Source organism: Rhinolophus ferrumequinum, chromosome 10, assembly GCF_004115265.2.
Source record: "Rhinolophus ferrumequinum isolate MPI-CBG mRhiFer1 chromosome 10, mRhiFer1_v1.p, whole genome shotgun sequence".
NCBI classification, from domain to species: Eukaryota; Metazoa; Chordata; class Mammalia; order Chiroptera; family Rhinolophidae; genus Rhinolophus; species Rhinolophus ferrumequinum.
Window position 1 is genome coordinate 47,224,338 of NC_046293.1, and position 19,762 is coordinate 47,244,099.

The 19,762-nt window shown below is 37.9% G+C and overlaps 1 protein-coding gene across 3 annotated transcripts in view; it reads right to left on the bottom strand.

Annotated features, from left to right (window-relative positions):
• The window catches only part of NELL2 (neural EGFL like 2), a 313,252-nt gene extending 298,456 nt beyond the window's left edge, over nucleotides 1-14,796 (bottom strand). The window contains exons 1-3 of one of the 3 annotated variants that reach the window (XM_033118178.1): nucleotides 14,735-14,796; nucleotides 13,933-14,018; nucleotides 13,341-13,469 (exon numbers count right to left, since the gene is read on the bottom strand). In XM_033118178.1, coding sequence (XP_032974069.1) covers nucleotides 13,341-13,469; nucleotides 13,933-13,987 — 184 coding nt within the window. In that variant the 5' untranslated portion in view covers nucleotides 13,988-14,018; nucleotides 14,735-14,796. Of the gene's footprint in view, nucleotides 1-13,340; nucleotides 13,470-13,932; nucleotides 14,019-14,411; nucleotides 14,586-14,734 lie in introns of those variants that run through there. The other 2 variants (XM_033118180.1, XM_033118179.1) reach the window with 2 other exon arrangements.
• Between the last annotated feature and the right edge of the window lie 4,966 nt (nucleotides 14,797-19,762).

Genomic DNA, 19,762 nt, shown 5'->3' on the forward strand with positions numbered 1-19,762 from the left:
ACTGTAATTATCAATTTGATGAAAAGTAGTCAAAATACACCAAAGTGTATCAGTGAACAAAAAACACGTCCTTCTCCAGACAAAATCAATAGGCTCTCAGGAAACATCCAAGTTTAACATTCAGCACTGCATCTCATTAGTAGAATAGAGCAACCTTTTTCATAAGCCTTTTTTATTTTCTTTTTAACAATCTGTCAGTCTCCAGGAAGAACTCTGTTCAGTTACAAGTATACGTCAAAATACACAACTCATGATGAAGATGCCCAACTACAATTACTGCTGGAAATTTAAATAAATTCTAAAAATATAGGTTATGCTTCACTCGGAAATACTTAAATCTGTTTGTCACTTTTTCTTTAACATTTAATGGTCCATCAGTACAATGTGTTAGAACTCTAAGAACAAAGAATTAGCCCTACTGCCTGCCTAGGGGATTCTCCACTTAAATAGACAAGCAAAATAGATTAAACACTGAAGCAGCAGTGTATGGAAGAAATAAAGTGGATCACTACCATGAAGAATGAGTATTTATAACGCAGATACACAATGCACAGCACAGTAGGAAATGACAGGCTAGCTCTCGGCAGCAAACTTCAGAGTACTAGAACAATCCAAGATGCGTTTTTAAGAAAACACTGATTTGAACAGAATATTAAGGATTGTCAGACAGCTGGAAAACGAGATTCTCTGACATCAGAGGTTACAATAAAAGAAAAAATAATAATTAAAAGAGAAAAAAATAATTTACTTTCAGTCAGAACTAAAGTGATTTTAGAAATCATTCAATCTAATCCCCATTGAAACATTTTCCCTGAAATATGGTCATTTAATCCCTATTTGAATATTATTAGAAGCACGTTTATTGGATGGATGGATGGATGGATGGATGGATGGATGGATGGATGGATGGATGGATGAATGGATGGATATAGTATAGATATTCCTTAAAGGAAGCCACTTAATTTTTAGAAACTTTATTTGCTGAAAATATTTTTCTTACATTGACTCAAAATTTGTCTGTTTAGAGATCCTGTTTTGCCCTCTATAACAATGTTGTCCAGTAGAAGTCTGAGAGCCACAAATGTGAGTCACATAAGTAATTTTCAGTTTCTACAACCACATTAAAAAAGAAAAAGAAACAAGTGATTTTAATTTTAATAATATGTCTATTTCACTAAATATATCCAAAATACTATTTTAACATATAATCAACATAAAAGTATTAAGATTTTACATTTTTTATACTGTCTTCAGAACTGTATTTTCATGCTTATATCACACCATGGTTTATACTAGGCATATTTCAAGGGCTCAATAGGCACACATTACTAGTAGCTACTGTACTGGACAGTGCAGTTGTAGACAATGGTTCACGAACTCGGCAGAACATCAAAATCAAAGGAAACTTTTTCAAAATATAGATTCCTAAGATTCACCCCCAGAGGTTCTAATTTAGTTTAAGAGGGGCAGAGAGTCTTTTTAACAAGTCAGTCAATAAATCACTGATCCTCAGGCCGACATTTGGGAATCACTGTTCTAAAACAACGCAAAATAAGTCTAAATCCTATACATGACTGCCCTTCCAATATCTACAACAACAACAACAACAACAACAACAAAAGTCACATCACCAATCTTTCATCCTCCAGGCTAACAATTCCAAGCTCCATCCACCATTCCTCACCTGCCATGATTTTCAAAGTTTTCAACTCCCTGGTTGCTCTCCTCTGGATCCAATCCACCTTGTTGGGTTGATTTGCCACAGTGGAGAAGTACCATAGCATAAATAATCCAAATGAATCCTTATTTGCCCTTGAAATGTTTCTCAGTACTTCCATACGTGAATCAGTATCTCTGTGAAACATCGAATTCACAATACTTCAAACTAAAGTTTCAAATTCTCACTGCTGAGAAGCGTTCAGGACATCTAGATTCCTCAGCATGCTGTTTCCTCCGCAGAACACTTCATGTTGGGACAGAGAAGAGCCCTCTTAGAATAACGCAGGCACCAAGTTAAACAAAACTCCCTTTGCCCCATGCCTCTGAATCCTCCCACCTTTTCTTATGACTACAGAAGAAAGTAAGTGTTTTTGTAGAAGATGAGCTCTTCTGCCTTATTTAAAGTTACATAAATATAAACCATAATACCACCAAAGTAAATCATATTTGCAATGAATAAATGGACTCAATTCAGTGCCACAAATACTCACTCTCTGCTGCTTTACAGAGCACATTATGTGTGCCACCATGATAGCAGCCTAAGAAGGAGCAAGGCAAAGTCCCAAGCCTCAAGCAAATCACTATATAGTTAGCAAGATAAATATATTCACTTGGCAAATATTTATGGAGTTCCTACTAGACACTTGAATTGCATATCAATGAATACAACATTCAAAAATCCCTCCCTTTACGGAGCTTACTTTCTAGCAGGGGAAACATATAATAAATAATTCAAATGATAAATAAATGAATTATACAACATGTTCGATGATAAATGTTATGGAAACTAACAGATCAGAATAAGAGATATCAAAAATACTTGTGGAGTGGAAGACAAGATGAAATTTTCTTCAGTGGTCAGAGTAGGCATCATTAAAATATTGATATTTGAGAAAAAATTTAAAGGAAGAGGAAAACATACAGATAATCTGGTGGAGGAGCTTTCCAAGAAGAGTAAAGAGCCCGTGCAAAGGACCTGAGGCAGGGAAGTATCTGGTCTGTTTAAGGAATAGCAAAGAGTCCAGGGAAGTTAAAACATAGTAAGCAAAAGATAGAGGAACAGATTAGGCCAGAAAAGTAATGGAGTGAAGGTGAAAGTGTTCATATAGGTCTATGTGAGGCATAATAACCTTTATTTTGAGTGAAATGGAGAAGCACTGAAAGTTTGGGACAAAGCAGTAACTCAATAGGTATTATATTTTAAAAGGATTCTGGCAACTACATTGAAAATAGACTACAGGGAAGCAAGAGTGTAAACAGGAAGACCACTTAGGAGGCTAGTGCAGTAATCCAGATGAAAGATGGTGATGGTTTGGACCAGAGAAGTAGCAGCAAGAAAAAGAAAAGTGGTCAGAGTTTTTATATAAAAAACTAGCTGTAATACAGCCAATCAGATTGTCTATTCCTCAGATTGGCAGAGGGACATTGGACTACAGAAATAATACCATCAGTAAGTTATTCAAGAAAAGAAGCCAAAGAAGTAGCAGGAAATGTTGGGAAAGAGAGACCAATTCACAGAGTGCACAGGACCACCCAGACAGTTCCATCAACATTACACTGGCCCCTAAACCACCATTCAAGTTTCCCTGAAACCTTACCCTCCACCAGCAGCTCCCACCCACAGACCAGATCAGAACCTTGCCAAGGAATTCCAAGGTTACCCAGACAGAGCCAGGTAAAACAACTGTGCTGGTTGTTTCTCAGTACTTCTAACATTTCTCCCCATAACATATACTCAAAACCTAAGCTAAATCTTTAATACACTTGAAAATTAATGTGCGTTGGAGTGACTACAGAAGAGCTATACTCTAAATTTTCTTTTGTTGGTTTTCTCTATGCTCCCTCCCCCCCACACACTTCTGAAACAGTGGTACAACAAGGGCAGATTATACTGTACTCCTTCCTCTCCAAATTTGCAGTTCGTTCTCACCTCTCTCTACCCAAATCTACATATCCTATTCACTACAAAAAAGCCAAAACAGCACAAATCGAACCAAAGATGCTTCAGAGCCAGTTTCCCCAACTCCAGTTTACCTTCACCTGTCCTCCCTTCATTACATGCAAGTTGCCTTAACTCCAGCATGTTGTGGAGCCCCTAAAAAAATCCAAGGCAGCCTGACCTGGTGCTAATTCCAAAATAAAAACAATGTTGAACATGTACTAAGTGTTTAGTAAATGTTAGGCAGAGTTTTATTCATGTAATCTACATATCAACCCTAAGAAGCAGTACCGTTATTCTCTCAGCTGAAGAGTGATAAGTAACAAGATCAAGTTCACACAACTAGTGAACAAAGTACGAAGATTCCAACACAGTATGTCTCATTCTGAAGTCAATTCTCCTAACTACTACTGTACATCAATATAAACTTAGAACTACCTCCATCATTTTTCCCTCTATCTAGACCAGTAGTGGGATCTTCCAGAGGAGTGGTTTGCTATCCTCATTCTAAAATCTTCCTTTTGTAGGGAGAGATGCATGGTTGCCTGCGTTCCTCATACCTTCCCCAGAATGAAGACTGTCAACAGAGGTGCCATCAACTCAGAAAACATTTGTCCGTGTGCCCAGTTCCTGGCAGCTGGCCAAATAGGAAATGGAAGAGCCATACTCCACTTTTTTTTTCCCCATCAGCCCTCTCCCTAATTCTTTTTCATTACAGTGGTCAATATCTGAATTTCAACAGATATGCATTTATATAGTGCAGCAAAAGTCACTATAAAAAATATCCACTAATAAACTTTGCTTATAAAATTGGTGTTCACGTAAATGGGCATCTATGAGATGTGATCTAATAATACGGTGAACACTGCTGCTGAGTGCCATCCAACAGAAAGGCAGGGATCTTCAATATGGGAAGCATCGCAAGGAACCTTAGTAACAGTCAGTGACAAGTTTCAACATGTTCAGTGCAGTCAAGTGTGAGCTATGGTTGAGAGAAGGTGTGTTTTAAAGTATGCCATAAATCGCGGATCACAAACAACGCATAAAATTTTGTTTCAAACTGCAAAAAAGTACTAAAGAAACACACGAAATGTTAAAATTAGTTTATGGTGATGCTGCAGTGACCATGGTCTGGCACTGTGCGACCTCTGGCTCTTCCCCAAAATCAAAATGACCATGAAAGGTAAATGTTTTGAATCAGTTCAGGACATGGAGGCAGCCACAACAGCGCAACTAAAGAAACTCAAGAAAGAGGACTTCCAGAACTGCTTCTGAAAGTGTCAAGAACAATGGGATAAGTGTGTTTGAAGCGAGGGGGAGTATTTTGAGGGGGGGTTAATGGCAATGTGTCTTTTACGGTAATAATTTTCTTTTATTTAAACATTCACTGTATGTTTTGATCACCCCTTGCATCTCTTCAATGTCAATTCTAAACTGAGACCCAGCAAAAGATGAAAATTTTCATGAAGTCAATAAAAACAATGAAAAGAAGTGCTCAAGTGCCACAGAGACACTAATTTATGATGATCTGACACAAGTAGATAAATTTTAAAAAGGAAAAACAAAAATTTGACCAGAATGATAAATATCTCAAAACAGAAAGATTTCACATTGAAGGGTTAAGAGTTCTCAGATATTTTTGCAGAAACAAATAAACAAAAATAACCAACACTTGATTCTACTCTATTTTATCTTATAGTTAAGTGATTACCTAAATTTTTGTCATATATAGACTAGGACATATAATTTTCATAGTTCCTAGCTTCACTCTTTAAGATTAAAGTCTCCAATTTTATTTTTTACTGCTTTGAAGTTGGTTCAAAAGTAATTGCGGTTTTTGTAATTATTTTTAACTTTTTAAACCACAATTTTTTTGCACCAATCTAATATTTACAATTGAATGTTGGTTCCTGTTTTACCTCCTGTAATAATTGATGTAGAAATCTTCCTTACTCCATTATACTGTGTCCCATCCTCACACACAGAAGCAATGCAATAAGTATTTGATCAATTGAATTGAAGTAAAATCAACAGGAGATAACACACCGTAACACATTAATGTCTAATGCCTAAGTTATCAGTTAGCAGGTAGTGGATTATGGACAAATAATAACAAGAATGGGAAAGAGGATAGGTTTCTGCAAGACTGGGTTCTACAACCAGCATGAAGAGAATGAGCACGGGAGCAGGGGTCGGGGAATAAAGTCAAAGGAAGGGAGAGGCTCTTCAGCTGTTAATCAGGGTGCATCTCAGCCATGACATTCAAAGTTACCCACTTGCCAGAGTCCATCAAGATTGCTCCAGCTCCTCCCAAATCAAACCTAGCTGACATCCCACGGAGATCCCTGGCACTTTTGATAGGAGATTTCTAGCTATGCTTGCCCCTGTCCATAATTATGACTACCACAATCACCTGGCACCAAACATCATACTAAGAGCTAACCATTCTACTTCCAAAAAACTCATGCCTTCTCATTTTGCCGCTTCTGCCTCTGGATTAACCTTTTGTTGGGAGAAAGGGTATATTTTTGAAAAATAAATAAAATAAAAAAGCCCAACGCTTCACTTTACTCTGTTCTCAGAATGACCTCATAGTTAAATGGAGAGAATCACTTCAAGAACTCAACAGTTAGTATGAAGACTCTGACGTTACACGTAAGAGACTATTTTAAGCCCCGAATGACTGAGATAACTTTAACTACCACCCTACAAACACATTCTCATGCATAGTTGAGGGAGGGCTCAAAAGAAAGTTTAATTCAGTTACAAACAAATGAATGTTAAATATATATATATATATATATATATATATATATATATATATATATACACACACACACAGCTTCCTATTGCTTCTGTAGCTAATCGCCACAAACTTAATGACTAACTCAAAACAAATTTATTATCTCACAGTACTGGAGGTCAGAAACCCAATATGAATTTCACTGAGCTGAAATCAAGGTGACTGCAGGGCTGTGTTCCTCCTGGAGAAACACATTTCTTGCATTCTATAATTCCTAGAGGCTGCCCACATTCCTTGGCTCAAGAACACCTTCCAATTTCAAGGTCAGCAATGACCAATCAAGTCTTTCTCAGTTTGCATCATACAGCCACTGACTCTACTACCTCCCTCTCCCATATTTAAAGGACCCTATGATTCCATTGTGCCCACCCAGATAATCCAGGATAATCTCCATATTTTAAGTCAGCTGATTAACAATTTTAATTTCTCCTGCAACCTTAATCCCTACCTCACCATATATTTTATTTACAGGTTCTGAGGTTTTAGCATGTGGATAGTTGGAAGACAATTACTCAATCTACCACAATCTGTCTCTTTACCCCGAAAGATTAATGTCTGTCCCACATGCAAAATACATTCACTCTATCCAAGTCCCCAGAAGTCTCAATTCATTATATATAAACTCGAAGTTTAAATCTGGTCTAAATTCTTGTCAATTCAAAAGTCCCAAATTTCATCATCTAAATTAGATATAAATGAGGCTTTAGGTATAATACATCCCGAGACAATTCTCTCCATGAGTAACCTGTGAAACTCAAAAAACAAGTTATGTGCTCCCAAAATATAATGATGGGATAGACATAGGCAAAGTTATAGACATTGCAATTCAAAAAGAGAGAAAATGAAAGTTAAAATTTTTAGACATCAGACCCATGCAATTTTGAAATCCAGCCAGGAAAACTGCATTTGGTTTCAAGGTCTGGGAATAATCCTGAGTCTTAGCTCCACCCTCTGGGCTCTTAGCTCTGCCCTCTTAGCTCTCAGTTTTGCCATTTCACTAAAGGTGGCATACATTTGCAGCTGAGTAGTTTAATCAGCCTGTTTCCTGCTTGTAGAATTTTTGGGATCTAACAACCTTCTTTCATTGCATTTTCTCACTTCCCCTTTCAGGACAAGCAAGGAGTGTTTTTGCTGGTATAATATTCTGAGGAATCTTGTGGATCTCCCTTACATCATCAGGATTTACTCCACTAGACAAGAGGCTCTTCCTGGATAAATCCATCCCTACTACTGGCTTCTGCTGAGATGTTTAAGGAAATCCATGTGCCACATGTTCAATTTCGTCAAAGAACCCTGTATGTGACTAAATAGGCTGACCTTTTTTTTTGAGGTACTAGCAAAAGGTTTTCTGGTCACACCATGGACTTCCTCTCCAGAGCAGGCTTTTGACAAGGAATCTCTTAATTTTGATATCTTTTCCAAATTGGATAAGCTGAGAATTTCCTCAAATATCAATTCTGGTGCTTTTTTTCTTAACAGTTCTTCCCTCGATCTTTCTCCTCTTCCATTTTACTATAAGCAGCAAGAAAACGCCAGCTGTACCTTCAAAACTTTGCATATAAATCACCTCAGCTAAATATTTATGTTTATTATTTACAAGTTTTGCTTTCTACATAACTGCAAGACACAATTCAGCTAAGTTTTCTGCCACTATATAACAAGGATCCCCTTTCCTCTAACTTTCAATGACATGTTCCTTCCATCTGAGCTCTTAACTGGCAATGTCCTTTATGTCCATATTTCTACCAACAGTCTGTTCATGAAAATTTAGGTACTCTCTAAGGTGACTTAGATTTGCTCTACCATGCTCTGCATTTTCTCCTGAGTCCTCACTAGTAGAATCACCAACATCTGTGTTTCTACTCACAGTCTATCCAAGACACTCTAGGCTTTTTCTATCATGCCCCTCAACATTCTCCTAGCTTATATCCATTGTCCAATTCCAAAGTCACTTCCACATTTTTAAGTGTTTCTGAAAGCAGCCCCCTACTTCCATGCATGAAAACTAGTAGTTTCCTGTTGCTGCTATAACAAAGCACCAAAAACTTAGTGGCTAAAATGAACAGACAGCACTGGAGGTCAGAAGTCCAAAGTGAATGTCACTGGGCTAAAATCAAGGTGTCAGCAGTGCTGTGTTCCTTCTGTACACTCGAAGGGAAAAATCCATTTCCTTTCCTTTTCCAACTTCTTGAGACCTCCCACATTCTTTGGCTCGTGGCCCACTTTTATCGTCAAGACCAGCAATGGCAGATCTAGTCATTCTCGCCCTGCATCACTCTGACACTGGCTCTTATATCTCCCTCTTCCAGATGTAAAGGACCTTTGTATTCCATGGGGCCGACCCACATAATCCTGGATAGCTTCCTTATCTTAAGGTCAGATGACTAGCAACCTTAATTCTATGCACAACCTTAATTCTCCCTTGACATGTAACAGCACATGTTCTGACGTTCCCAGGATTGGGACATTAACATCTCTGAGGGACCATTCTCCTGCCCACCACAATATATCTTTGTATAATGATAAATTTTCAATTCTTCTATATTCACATGGCCTGCCATGTAACCTGGTCCCTGCTCTCTTCATTTGCTTCATTTCGTATAACAACCCTTATGTTTCTAGTACTCTGGATTACTTCCATTTTTCTCAGATGCACCATTCTCATTCCAGGCTCAGGATCTCCGCTGATGCTATTTCCTTTGCCTGTGTTCCTCTCTGAATCCACACTGTCCCTTTTCTCCAGACTACTCTCATTGACCCTTCAGCTAGCAGAGTAAATGACTCTTCTTCAAAGACAGTTTCCTGGATCCAGTGACTCCCTAAACAAGAATATAGATGATTCCCATTACAAACTCATGTCATTTACCTTAATGGTGATTGAATTATCTGTGTAATTGTTTAATGACTATTTTTAAGGCACTATGAAAGTAAAGTTCTAACTTTATTTGTTATGTGCCTAACACCTAGCAGAATAGTGATTGCACAACAAAATTTGAGTGAATGAACATGTTTCCTTTAATCCTCATAACAACATTAATTTTATAATTGAGGGTACTGAAGCTCAGAGAAATTAAATAACTTCACCATAGTAAAACAGTTAATGAGATTCCACTTGGGTCGTTATGGTTTCCATGCCCATGTCTAGTCATTGTGTCATTCTATTCTATTTGGCCATCAATGACCATTGTCCCTAAGTCCAAAGATACTCACTGACCATCATACTGAAAACAAAGACTCATTGCCACCTCACTTTCCATACTGCAGTTACCTTGGCCTACTAAAGTCCATGGCCTACTGCCAAATGCCCAACTTTCACTCCTGCTTTCAAATACTGGCATAAGAGTAGTCTTGCAAAAAGATTTTTTTCCTTCAAGATCTTAAAGTTCTTTAAAAATAATTACTAAACTTACGTTCAAATTACCAACTCAGGGAAAAAAAATATGCTTTAATTTTATCTACTATTCTTATGGGGATGAATGACATTATAAAATCTGTGAAAACCTTAGAAGAAATTTTATTAAACCAACAGATGAAACTATCTAGTTTGGGAACTTGGCCAGACAAATTATTAAAACCAAAGATGTAAAAAGCATGCTCACATTGAGAGCTGTGAGCATCCTAGAACATCCTAGAACTGTGCTTTTGTTGCTCTCAGTCTTGGTCTCTCACATACAGAAAGGAAAGAATGTTACTATGATCATTATCTTAAAGAATATTTCCTAGACTGTAAACAAGGTAGATAGAATTCAATTTATAATTGCACTAGTCCTTAAGGTTTCAGAACTCTTTAGAACCTTTCACGGGTCTTTTCACTGTCAGCATTCAGTTCTCTATTTTTTAAAAAACATAAGTGTAGTTTTGTGGCTATGAGTAAGATTGTAGCTAGAAATACTTAGAAGATCTTCATATAGATTACAAACTGTTCCCTGGACACTTTTTTCTTTTGAAAATTATTATAATTGGCACAGCTCAAAAGCCATATTTATTAAAGGATAATCTATTTTAGCATCTAGTACTTCAATTTCCTAAGCAGCTATAAATCAAATTTCAACAACAAAACAATTTTAGTGATATTATGGTTCCTGTTGTGATAAAAATCAGGTATGACTTTGAAATATATCTCCATTTGTTTTTATTATGCATATATAATAAAATACAATTATTAAATAATAGTAGATTCATATTTCACAATTTACAAAAATATTTATAGTTTCAAAAAGTATTAAATTGCAAGCATCTTAAAAACCACTAAAGAGAAGAATGAAGTAGGCAAAAGGAGAAGCAATATTAAATGAGCAAAAATCTTGGTAAACTATATATTGAGATTATTTTAAAGCTAGAAGACAAAAGAAAATGTTTAAATTACTGAAGGAGAAACTTAATGGTTTAAAAATCTGTTCCACCTATTTAGAACATATTTGATAACACAAAATAACTTATCTGATAGGTTTATATGAAATCTGAGAACATCTCCAGGTTTTGTAATTTATTACTATTCATGCTTTGACATTTAACACACTATACAAAAATATCTGCAGCACCCACAATTCACTGTAAATAGAATCCATAAAATTTTCAGAGTCTGAAAGCTTTGTCTCCCTAAAATCCACATATCCCAGTAAAGCAGTAGGAAGGAGCCAGAAGCGACTTCTTAATAACTTCCACATTGTAATAGCAGAGAAAAGACCTTTCCAAGGTAACTACAATGCAAGGCCAAAGGTTTCTCTGTTGTCAATTTCAGAATCTAAACCTTAGAATAAAAGAAATCATTGGAACATAATCAAATATATCTGTAATACATGCCTGCTGAGAACACAGAAGGGAGCAAATACTTGCTGATTGATTGGATATATGAAATAAGATTCATAACTTGGCAGGAAATGAAATTCCACATCTTCAAATCTTGTATACTATATTTGTTGGGCATTTACTTTGTCTAAATATTGGGCTTGGTACCAACAAGGAAACAAAAACAACCAATTCATCAATGTGCATTGATATCTAGTTACCATGGAGAACTGAAAGAAAACACATTTTATGAGTCTCATGTATTTGCAATACAATGTCTACCTTGAAGAACTGGCAATGTAAATAAAAACAAACACCAAACATCCCTTTTAAAAAATAACCATGAAAAGATATTGAGCCCTTGCAAGTAGTTCCTAGAAATTGTCTAATTGTCTAGCATCAGAACATAAAATGCACAGTCCTGAAGGTTTCTGTTTGTGACAGTTCAGACACCCTTCAGAAGAAGCTATGAAGAACACTAATATAATTTAAAAGACCTCTGGAAATTTTAAGGGCACTACAACACCATTTGTTTATTAGGAGCTTTCACTTCTGTAAAGCTTTCCAGTTACACAAATAGGCAGTCCTGAAATAACTTTCTTTCCAGTTCACAGGGATTGAAAATCAGCGGTATAAAAAAAGAAAAAGAAAAAGAAGCTTAACCTTAGTGACACTTCTATTGCACTCTGAATTTTTCTAACTGTCTCGTCTTATTTCCTTTATTAGAATTAGTCATTACTTTTAAAGGATTCAAAATCCACGCTGCCCCCCCCAAAAAAAGACCGTTAAGTAAATAAAATATTATCATCAATATTTGTCACAATAAAAATATTTAGTGGGCTCACTATAATGAAAACAAAACAATTGTGTTTCAGTTTTTTGTAGGAGTAAACTTGTTTTAAAAATGCAACACATGTCAATTTCCTCCTTCTCCAACTGTAGGCTTTGGTGTTACTGTCCATGGTGACACTTACTGGCTATATCAGGCAACAACACCACTACAAAAACACTCAAGTTTTATTTTATGCCTATTGCTTAGTGGCAGATTTGCTGAAGTGGTTTTATTCTGCATGTCCAACTCTTAAGTAATTATGAGTTGCACTTCTTTTGAAGCCATGGCACCAAAATCACAAAAGAAACATCTGGGTGGGACGAAGATGCTCTAGTCAGTCCATCAGGTATGTCAAACCAAACTCCATCTCTCTTTTGCCTTCATCTTTGCTACACCAAATATGAAACTAATCTTTCTGTATGTGTTTGGCTACCTTTTAGAAGTTCATATTACAGCACATTTTCACAAACCAAGCAATCTTCAACAGCTTTAGTAAATTAAAGTTAAAGGCTTGATGCATTGGAATTTGCTTCTGATTATACAACACATTTAAATATCGTTTAAAATGTAGATATCTGTGCCAATGCCCACTAACTTCAAAAAAAAAAAAGTTTTAAAATCCTAGGTATATCATTAATGGTGATACAGATATACTTTTGAATTAACACTTATTTGAATTACTTTCAAAATATTAATAATTGTTAAGAGACTACTCCCTTTCTCTTGCCATTGATAGAAAAGGAAGAATCATGATCTTTCAATGAGGAATCTCATCTCAAATATATTGTGTTTGTGATATACAGTAGATAAAGTATTAATTTTTCCAGAAAGCTATCCACATAAAGAAATTCCTCCCAACCGGGCACCATTGTACGTGAAACTTGCAGAGAACACTGTCTTAACTAAGATTAAGCTATCTCATTTCCTACCTAAATCAATTTTACCCAAATGAGGCATTTGTGTGATAATTCATTGTTCCCCAGACTAAAATCTACCATCTGCCATTGGAGTGTCTGTATAGTAATTAAGGCACTATCCATTAGAACCGGCAAGCGTACAAAGTAAGGAGGAGGGGGCAGAAGGGGAAAGAAACCAAGCCACTTAAAAAGAGAGGGAAGGTGTGCGTATTTCACACGGACCCCTCCACCTCTCAGCTCAGATACAGTCATCCATGAGTCAATACAGAAGTTAGGAGGAGTGGTGAGGCCAACTCCTCCCAGAACTAAACTGGCACTGGGGAATCAGCACGCTCTTCATACCTTGAAAGAGAAAGGCTTTCGTCCCATTATGCAGCCCGGGGACCTGGCGCACTCCGGCCGTGGACTCCCCAAGTTCTAACTCTGTTAAGACGTCGATCTGTAGGGAGGGGTCCACACCAAGTCCCCAAACTGGTGGGAGTGGGAGTGGGGGGAGAAAAGAAAGAAAAAGCTACATCAAAATACAAGCCTCTTCCTCCGGGGCAGAAAAAAAAAAAAAACCGTGTCTGTGCGACAATATTGGGAACTGACGAACTGACGAAGGCGACTCCCTCCTCCACCGCTGAGCGCCTTACCTGAGATCAGCAACCAAGCTTTAAATAGCGGAGCACCCAGTCCCATTTCCGTGACCTACTTTAAACCATCTCGGTGCAAAGTTCCCCCATGGCCCTCAGACCCTGGACTATGAGTGTGACCCGCCCTGCCGTCTCCAAGACATACACAGAAAAAAATCCCCATCCAAACCCGCCCCCATGCCAAGCTTCCCACTCCAGACCTACTTTGGGTGGAGGAAAAGCGAGGTGTCCCCAACCAGCTTGGGTTGCCCCGAGGCGGGGGCCATCTCTTCCCGCGCCCCATCTCTGCCGCCACTCACCTGCTCCGAGACCGAAGATCAAACAGAATGTTCTCAGTAAGACCCGAGACTCCATGGTGTGGATCTGCTCAATCCATCGTCTCTCTCTTTAAAAATAAAAATAAAAAATTGAAGAGGTTCTTGGAATCAAGCGGGAAAAGAGCGTTTGTCTCTCCTGCCGCTGCCTTGGATTTACTGATTAGTAGGATTAGTACGATTCGGTTGCCTAAGAAAAAAAAGGGAGGACCCCCCAGGCACATGAAGAACTTGGACCCTACAAAGCGCACATCATTCCCACACTCAGAACCCAGGCAGCAGTTCCGGCTGGGAGGGGGCCCCGCGGGAGGGGTCAGACTCGCCCGGAGGCTGCTTAGCTGGGGAATTTTCTCCGGAGCCGAATAAAAGCAGCGGAAGGCACGCACACCCAACAGAAGGGAGGCGGCTGCAAGAAAGCCGAGGCTGGGTTTGCCCGCACCCGCCCGTCTTCCCAGTGCCCGAACCTGTTGTAAAGGCAGAGACAATAGAGAGAGCGCCTGGAGACGCGCGAGGAGGAGAGACAGTTCCTCCCGGGAGGGAGGGGCGGGCCTGGGGAGGCGGGGAAAGGAGGCGAAGGGAGGGACCGCCAAGGGCGAGGCCGGCGCAGCGCGTCCCTCTCCCACAAGGGCTCCTTGGTTTCCAAGCCCCGTCTAGCGATCCCGGAGTAGCTGCAGCCTATGTCCTCCTCCCTCCCTCTCTCTCTCTGACCGGAGCAACGCCAGCCTCCTTTCAGAATGGAAAGATCTAAATTCAAGGTATTAAGTTGATGGGCGGTCTTTGCTCTCACCCCTTGATTTCAGGCGCGTGTCTTGAAAGACAGACGGAGAGAAAGGATCACACAGCCGCAGAAGGCAAGGCTAGGAATCATGCTCCACCGCCCCTTAGGCAAGGAGGGAAGCCCGCATACAATCGTGCGTGGTACTCTGGAGCAGCCCCAAGAACTGGAGAGGGGACTCCCTCTTGGAGGCGTGCAGAGGAAGGTTGCCAAAGCACGCTAGACTCCCAAGGTGGGGCTGGGCGATGTAGAGAAAGACTGTTGGAGACAGGTGGCAAGTTTGGGAAGCCCTCGGAGCCCTAGGGGAGACGTTCTGGGGAGGGGGGGGAAGGGAGGGTCGCTGGAGAGCCTCCCTGGTGCCAAGAGCAGGGGAGAACTTAGATAGGAACTGCTGGACAGCTCCAGGACCTCGTGCGCCCCCTGCCAAACACAGCGCGGAGACCAGGGCTCTAACACTCCAGGACCAGCACAGAGCAGGGAGCAAGGGCAGCAGAGCCAGCGTGCCTGACCACGTGCAAAAGAAGAGATGGGTGAAAGGATGGATGGATGGATGGATGATAGACAGACAGGGACGGTTGAGAGGGGGAAGTGAGGGAGAGAGGGAGGGAGGGGGCGGGGGTAAGAGGGAGGGGAGAGACAGAAAGAGAGAGAGAGAGAGAGAGAGAGAGAGAGAGAGAGAGAGAGAGAGAGAGAGAGAGAGAGTGAGAGCAGAGCCCAGGCAAGAGAGAAGAGACACCCCACTGTTGAACATATTTATGCAGGGTCTCCCCATCCTTTCACCATACATGCCAGAAAAATAACAGTGAGGTCATTTGAGACCTAATTCTCAGCAGGCAAAAGTATATTCAAGGTAGATGGTACATAATCTTCAACATAGCCTAAAATGTTGAGGTAAGTCTTGAATAATGACTGAGGGTAGTTTGAGGTTCCAGAAGAGCAATATGTACTATATTATACTTTAAAGGGGAAAAGGGGACATTTTTAGCTCTGTCCTTGGAATTTTTAAGGGAAAAACACAGAATCTGGAAGCTTTTCAAATTAATTTTTAATTTTCTCTCTTTCTCAAATATTCTACTTCATTCTATTTCTAATTTTGGAAACGTTGAGAAATATTCCAGCACTGACATGTGATGTTGTATGACTCTTCCTAAATTTGCAAAACTACACAAAATAATATTAATACAAATATTAATCAAAATAATATTTGAATACAATTAAAGAAAATTATTCATCAGGAAATTAAAGCTCTTTCTATAGCAGTACATACAAAAATATTGAATTGCTTTAAGTATCTATAAAAGTTACATAAAATGCATTTTAAATAATTCCATTATTTAAAACTTTATTGGAAGATGAAATGAGAGGAAAAAGAAAATATACAGATACACACATATTTATATGCAGTTCTCCTTACTGTATTCTACCAAATCATAGAATCAGGGCTGCCCTCCAATCTCTCTCACTCTCACGTATGACAGGCTGATAGCTGGTGGTTAATAAGCTTGTCTCTAGTGTCCCAAACACACTTAAGCTCCCTCCAGAAGAGTGGTATTTTGTACCCAAAATTATTCCAGTTGAACCTGCTACTATAATTATGTGACCTAATTAAATTTATGAAAACACAGAGAGTTATTTCTGTAAAACTAAAAGATAAAGCTCTGGAAAACCATAATAAAGGTTAGTCATTGTATTAGTTAGGGCATGGATTCTCAATCTTAGAGCTGGATAGTTCTTTAAGGTTGGCTAGTTCTTTGTTAGAATAGTCCTGTGACTTGTGGGATAATTATTAGAATCCCTGGTCTCTACCCACTAAATGCCAGTGTTTTTAATATTCCACTTTATGTGTATGTCTTTTAACTGTATCTTTTTGTGTAACTTTTAAAATTGGTTCTAGAGAAAACTTGTCACCATCTACTTAAAATCCACATGTTACCACTTCATTTGGAATACAGAAACTTTACCACCATCTTGGTTCCTTTATCCTCATCTCTTCATGTTGTGATTATATTAAATCAACATACACTGAAACTGCCCTTAGACAATGTTAAAACTTTTGCTATCAATCATTGTAGTGGCAATAATAATGCCTTTCTCTCCCCACCCCTCCATCACCCAAAATAAAACATATCAATGTCCTAATTCCTACAATTTGTGAATGTTACCTTACATGGCAAAAGGGATTTAAGTTTGCAGATGGGATTAAGATTGCTAAACAGGTGACCTTAAAATAAGGAGATTATCCTGGATTATCTGGGTATACCCAATGTAATCACACAAAGGTCCTTAAATGTGGCAGAAAAGAAGAATCTGTCCTGCTGTTGCTGCCTATGAAATAGAAGAATATAGGAAGGCTATGAGCCAAGGTATGTGGGCAGCCCCCAGAAGCTGGAAATGACAAGGAAAAGGATTCTTCCCTACAGCCTCCAGAAAGAAACACAGCCCTGTCAATACCTTGATTTTAGCCCTTTGACATCCATTTTAGACTTCTAAACCATAGAACTATAAGATAATAAATTTGGGTTGTTTTAATCCACTAAATTTGTCATTTGTTTCAGCATCCAGAGAAAACTAATAATATAATTACTAACTGCATAATGAAAAGTTCAGTCAAAATGGTAGATTCAACTAACCCTGAAAGGATCCCCTTCTACCACAAATGCATATCAAAGCTAAATAAAATGTTCAAGAACTCTCAGGAAAACCATTTTTTAATGATTTGCTATGTAAACTTTAACACATTTTTGGTTGTTTTTCTATGGACACAGGGCAGTGTTTCATTTAACAGGGAGATCTGTTCTGTTCAGTAGCCCCTAAGGGTAAGTGTGGAGATTTCCCTTCCATTCCACCATACCCCTGTAGGAGTCTATCTTTGGTTGACTGGCCTAAAAACAGACATTGAGGTAAACATTCATATGCAATTGATTTACTAAGGAAATGTCCCTGAGGAAACTGATAACGTAATGAGGGAAGGGTAAGAAACTATGTGTAAAATATAATGTTTTGATTTTGCAAAAGCAAACAAACAAGAAGTTCAATAATTTTGTATTCATAGATGAGCTTTAAATTAAAAACTAAAGAAAGAAAACCCCCAGATGCTAGGGCAAAAAAAAAAAAAAGGTAAGTGAAGATTGGCAGAGAAAGGCGTAGCTGATGCAAAGATTGAGAGAGGATGAGACACAGGGTTTCAAATTCAATAGAGGACGTAAGACAATGGGGTAGGATTTTAACATCCAGACAAGAACTGGAAACAATGAATTACAGCCAAAGACAGAAGATGATACTGACCCCTCTGATGAAAGTAGGGAAGTGAATGATTATACAATAAAAAAAAAAAAAAAAGAACCTTTAAACTTTTTGTACATTAGCCTAAGAAATGACAAAAATGTTTGCCAGCTGCACAAGACCATAAGTGGAAAACACCTACAATGAATGTCAAATCCCAAGCCTTGCCACTTGCCACTTGTAAGTACAAGGTCCAAAATTATACTTCCCATTGATGTAAAATTCTAAAATCACATATTAGTATAAAACCCCTAGTTTCCTAAAGAAGCAAATGTAAAACTTCTATTAAGGGACCTTCCACAACTTCTGGCATATAAGAGGAAGTTTTCTGATGAGGATAAAATCACAATAAAATAATAATAATAATAATGATAATAAATTGCATTAAAATATAATACCATGAAAGGCAGTCAGGAGATACACACAGAGATAAAGAGAATTAGTATCTCATGAGCTCAGAATATTAGGGGAAAAATGATAAAATGTATAAAATAATTATGTTTCAATGATTCAAGTTTTTTTAAGGGAATAAATAAAATAAAAAACAGAATTATATAAGAAAATACTAAGCAGATTTCAAAGGAAATCAAATATGACTTCTAAAAATAAAAGTATATTTGGAAACAATATTAAAAAAACATTGGCTATAAAAAGCAGCAGCAGATAAAATAGACCTTAAAATTAGTGAACAAAAATATCTGAGAACAAAAAATGAGATCTGAAGATATTATGAAAAATATGGCAAGAATGACAAAACGATGGAAACATGAATTAAATATGAATGTTAGAATTCAATGACCCAACACACAACTACTCAGAGATATGGAATAAAAGACCAGAGAGAATGGAAGCAGACAGTGTTATGGGAAATATTTAAACAAATAAGAGCATAACAAGCTTTCAAAAATTAAAAAATAAGTGACATGAGATTCTAGTTCTCAATAATTCTCTAATTCTAATTCTCTCTCACTGAATGTTATCAAACCTGACATAATGCATGGACTATTTGAGGACTCTGAAAATTAAACAGAACAGGCTAGTTGAGAAAGAAAACCAGAGCTTGAAGAGTCACTACGTAGGCAATGAGTGCTTCTAAGAAATAGACCATGACCCAAGTCACAGACTGGCCTCCGGGTGGTACACAAATGAGATAAATTTAAATAAACTACAAATTCTTTGAAATCACACCAAAAGAAGGTTAGTCAAAACTTGCAGTCTACATCCAACTGGGTTAATTTCCAACTTAAAAAGAAATCGACATACTCCATAATACTTAGCAAAATCCAGAGTCTCATGATGTTAAAATGTTCAGGACATAAACTGAAATTATTTGGCATGCAAAAAAACCAGGTATACTTTAATTTATATGAGAAAACTCAATCAATACAAACCAGTACCAATATGACACAGATGTTGGGATTATCTAAAAAAGACATTAAAGAACTATTATAAAAATGCTCCAAAAAATAAGAGCAAACACTACTGAAACAAATGAAGAGACAAAAATTAGCAGCAAATAAATAGAAGATATTTAAAAAAGAACCAAGTGGAAATATTAGAACTGAAAAGCATAACTGAAATTAAAATTTTAAAAACCTCATTAGAATGGGCTCAGTGTCAGAATGGAAATAACAGAGGGAAGAGTCAGTTAGCTTAAAAACAGATCAATTGAAAGTATCCAATCTGAACAGAAGAAAGAAGGGTTTTTTGTTTCTTTTTTGTTTTTCTTTTTTCTTTTTTAATTAACACAGCAGCAGA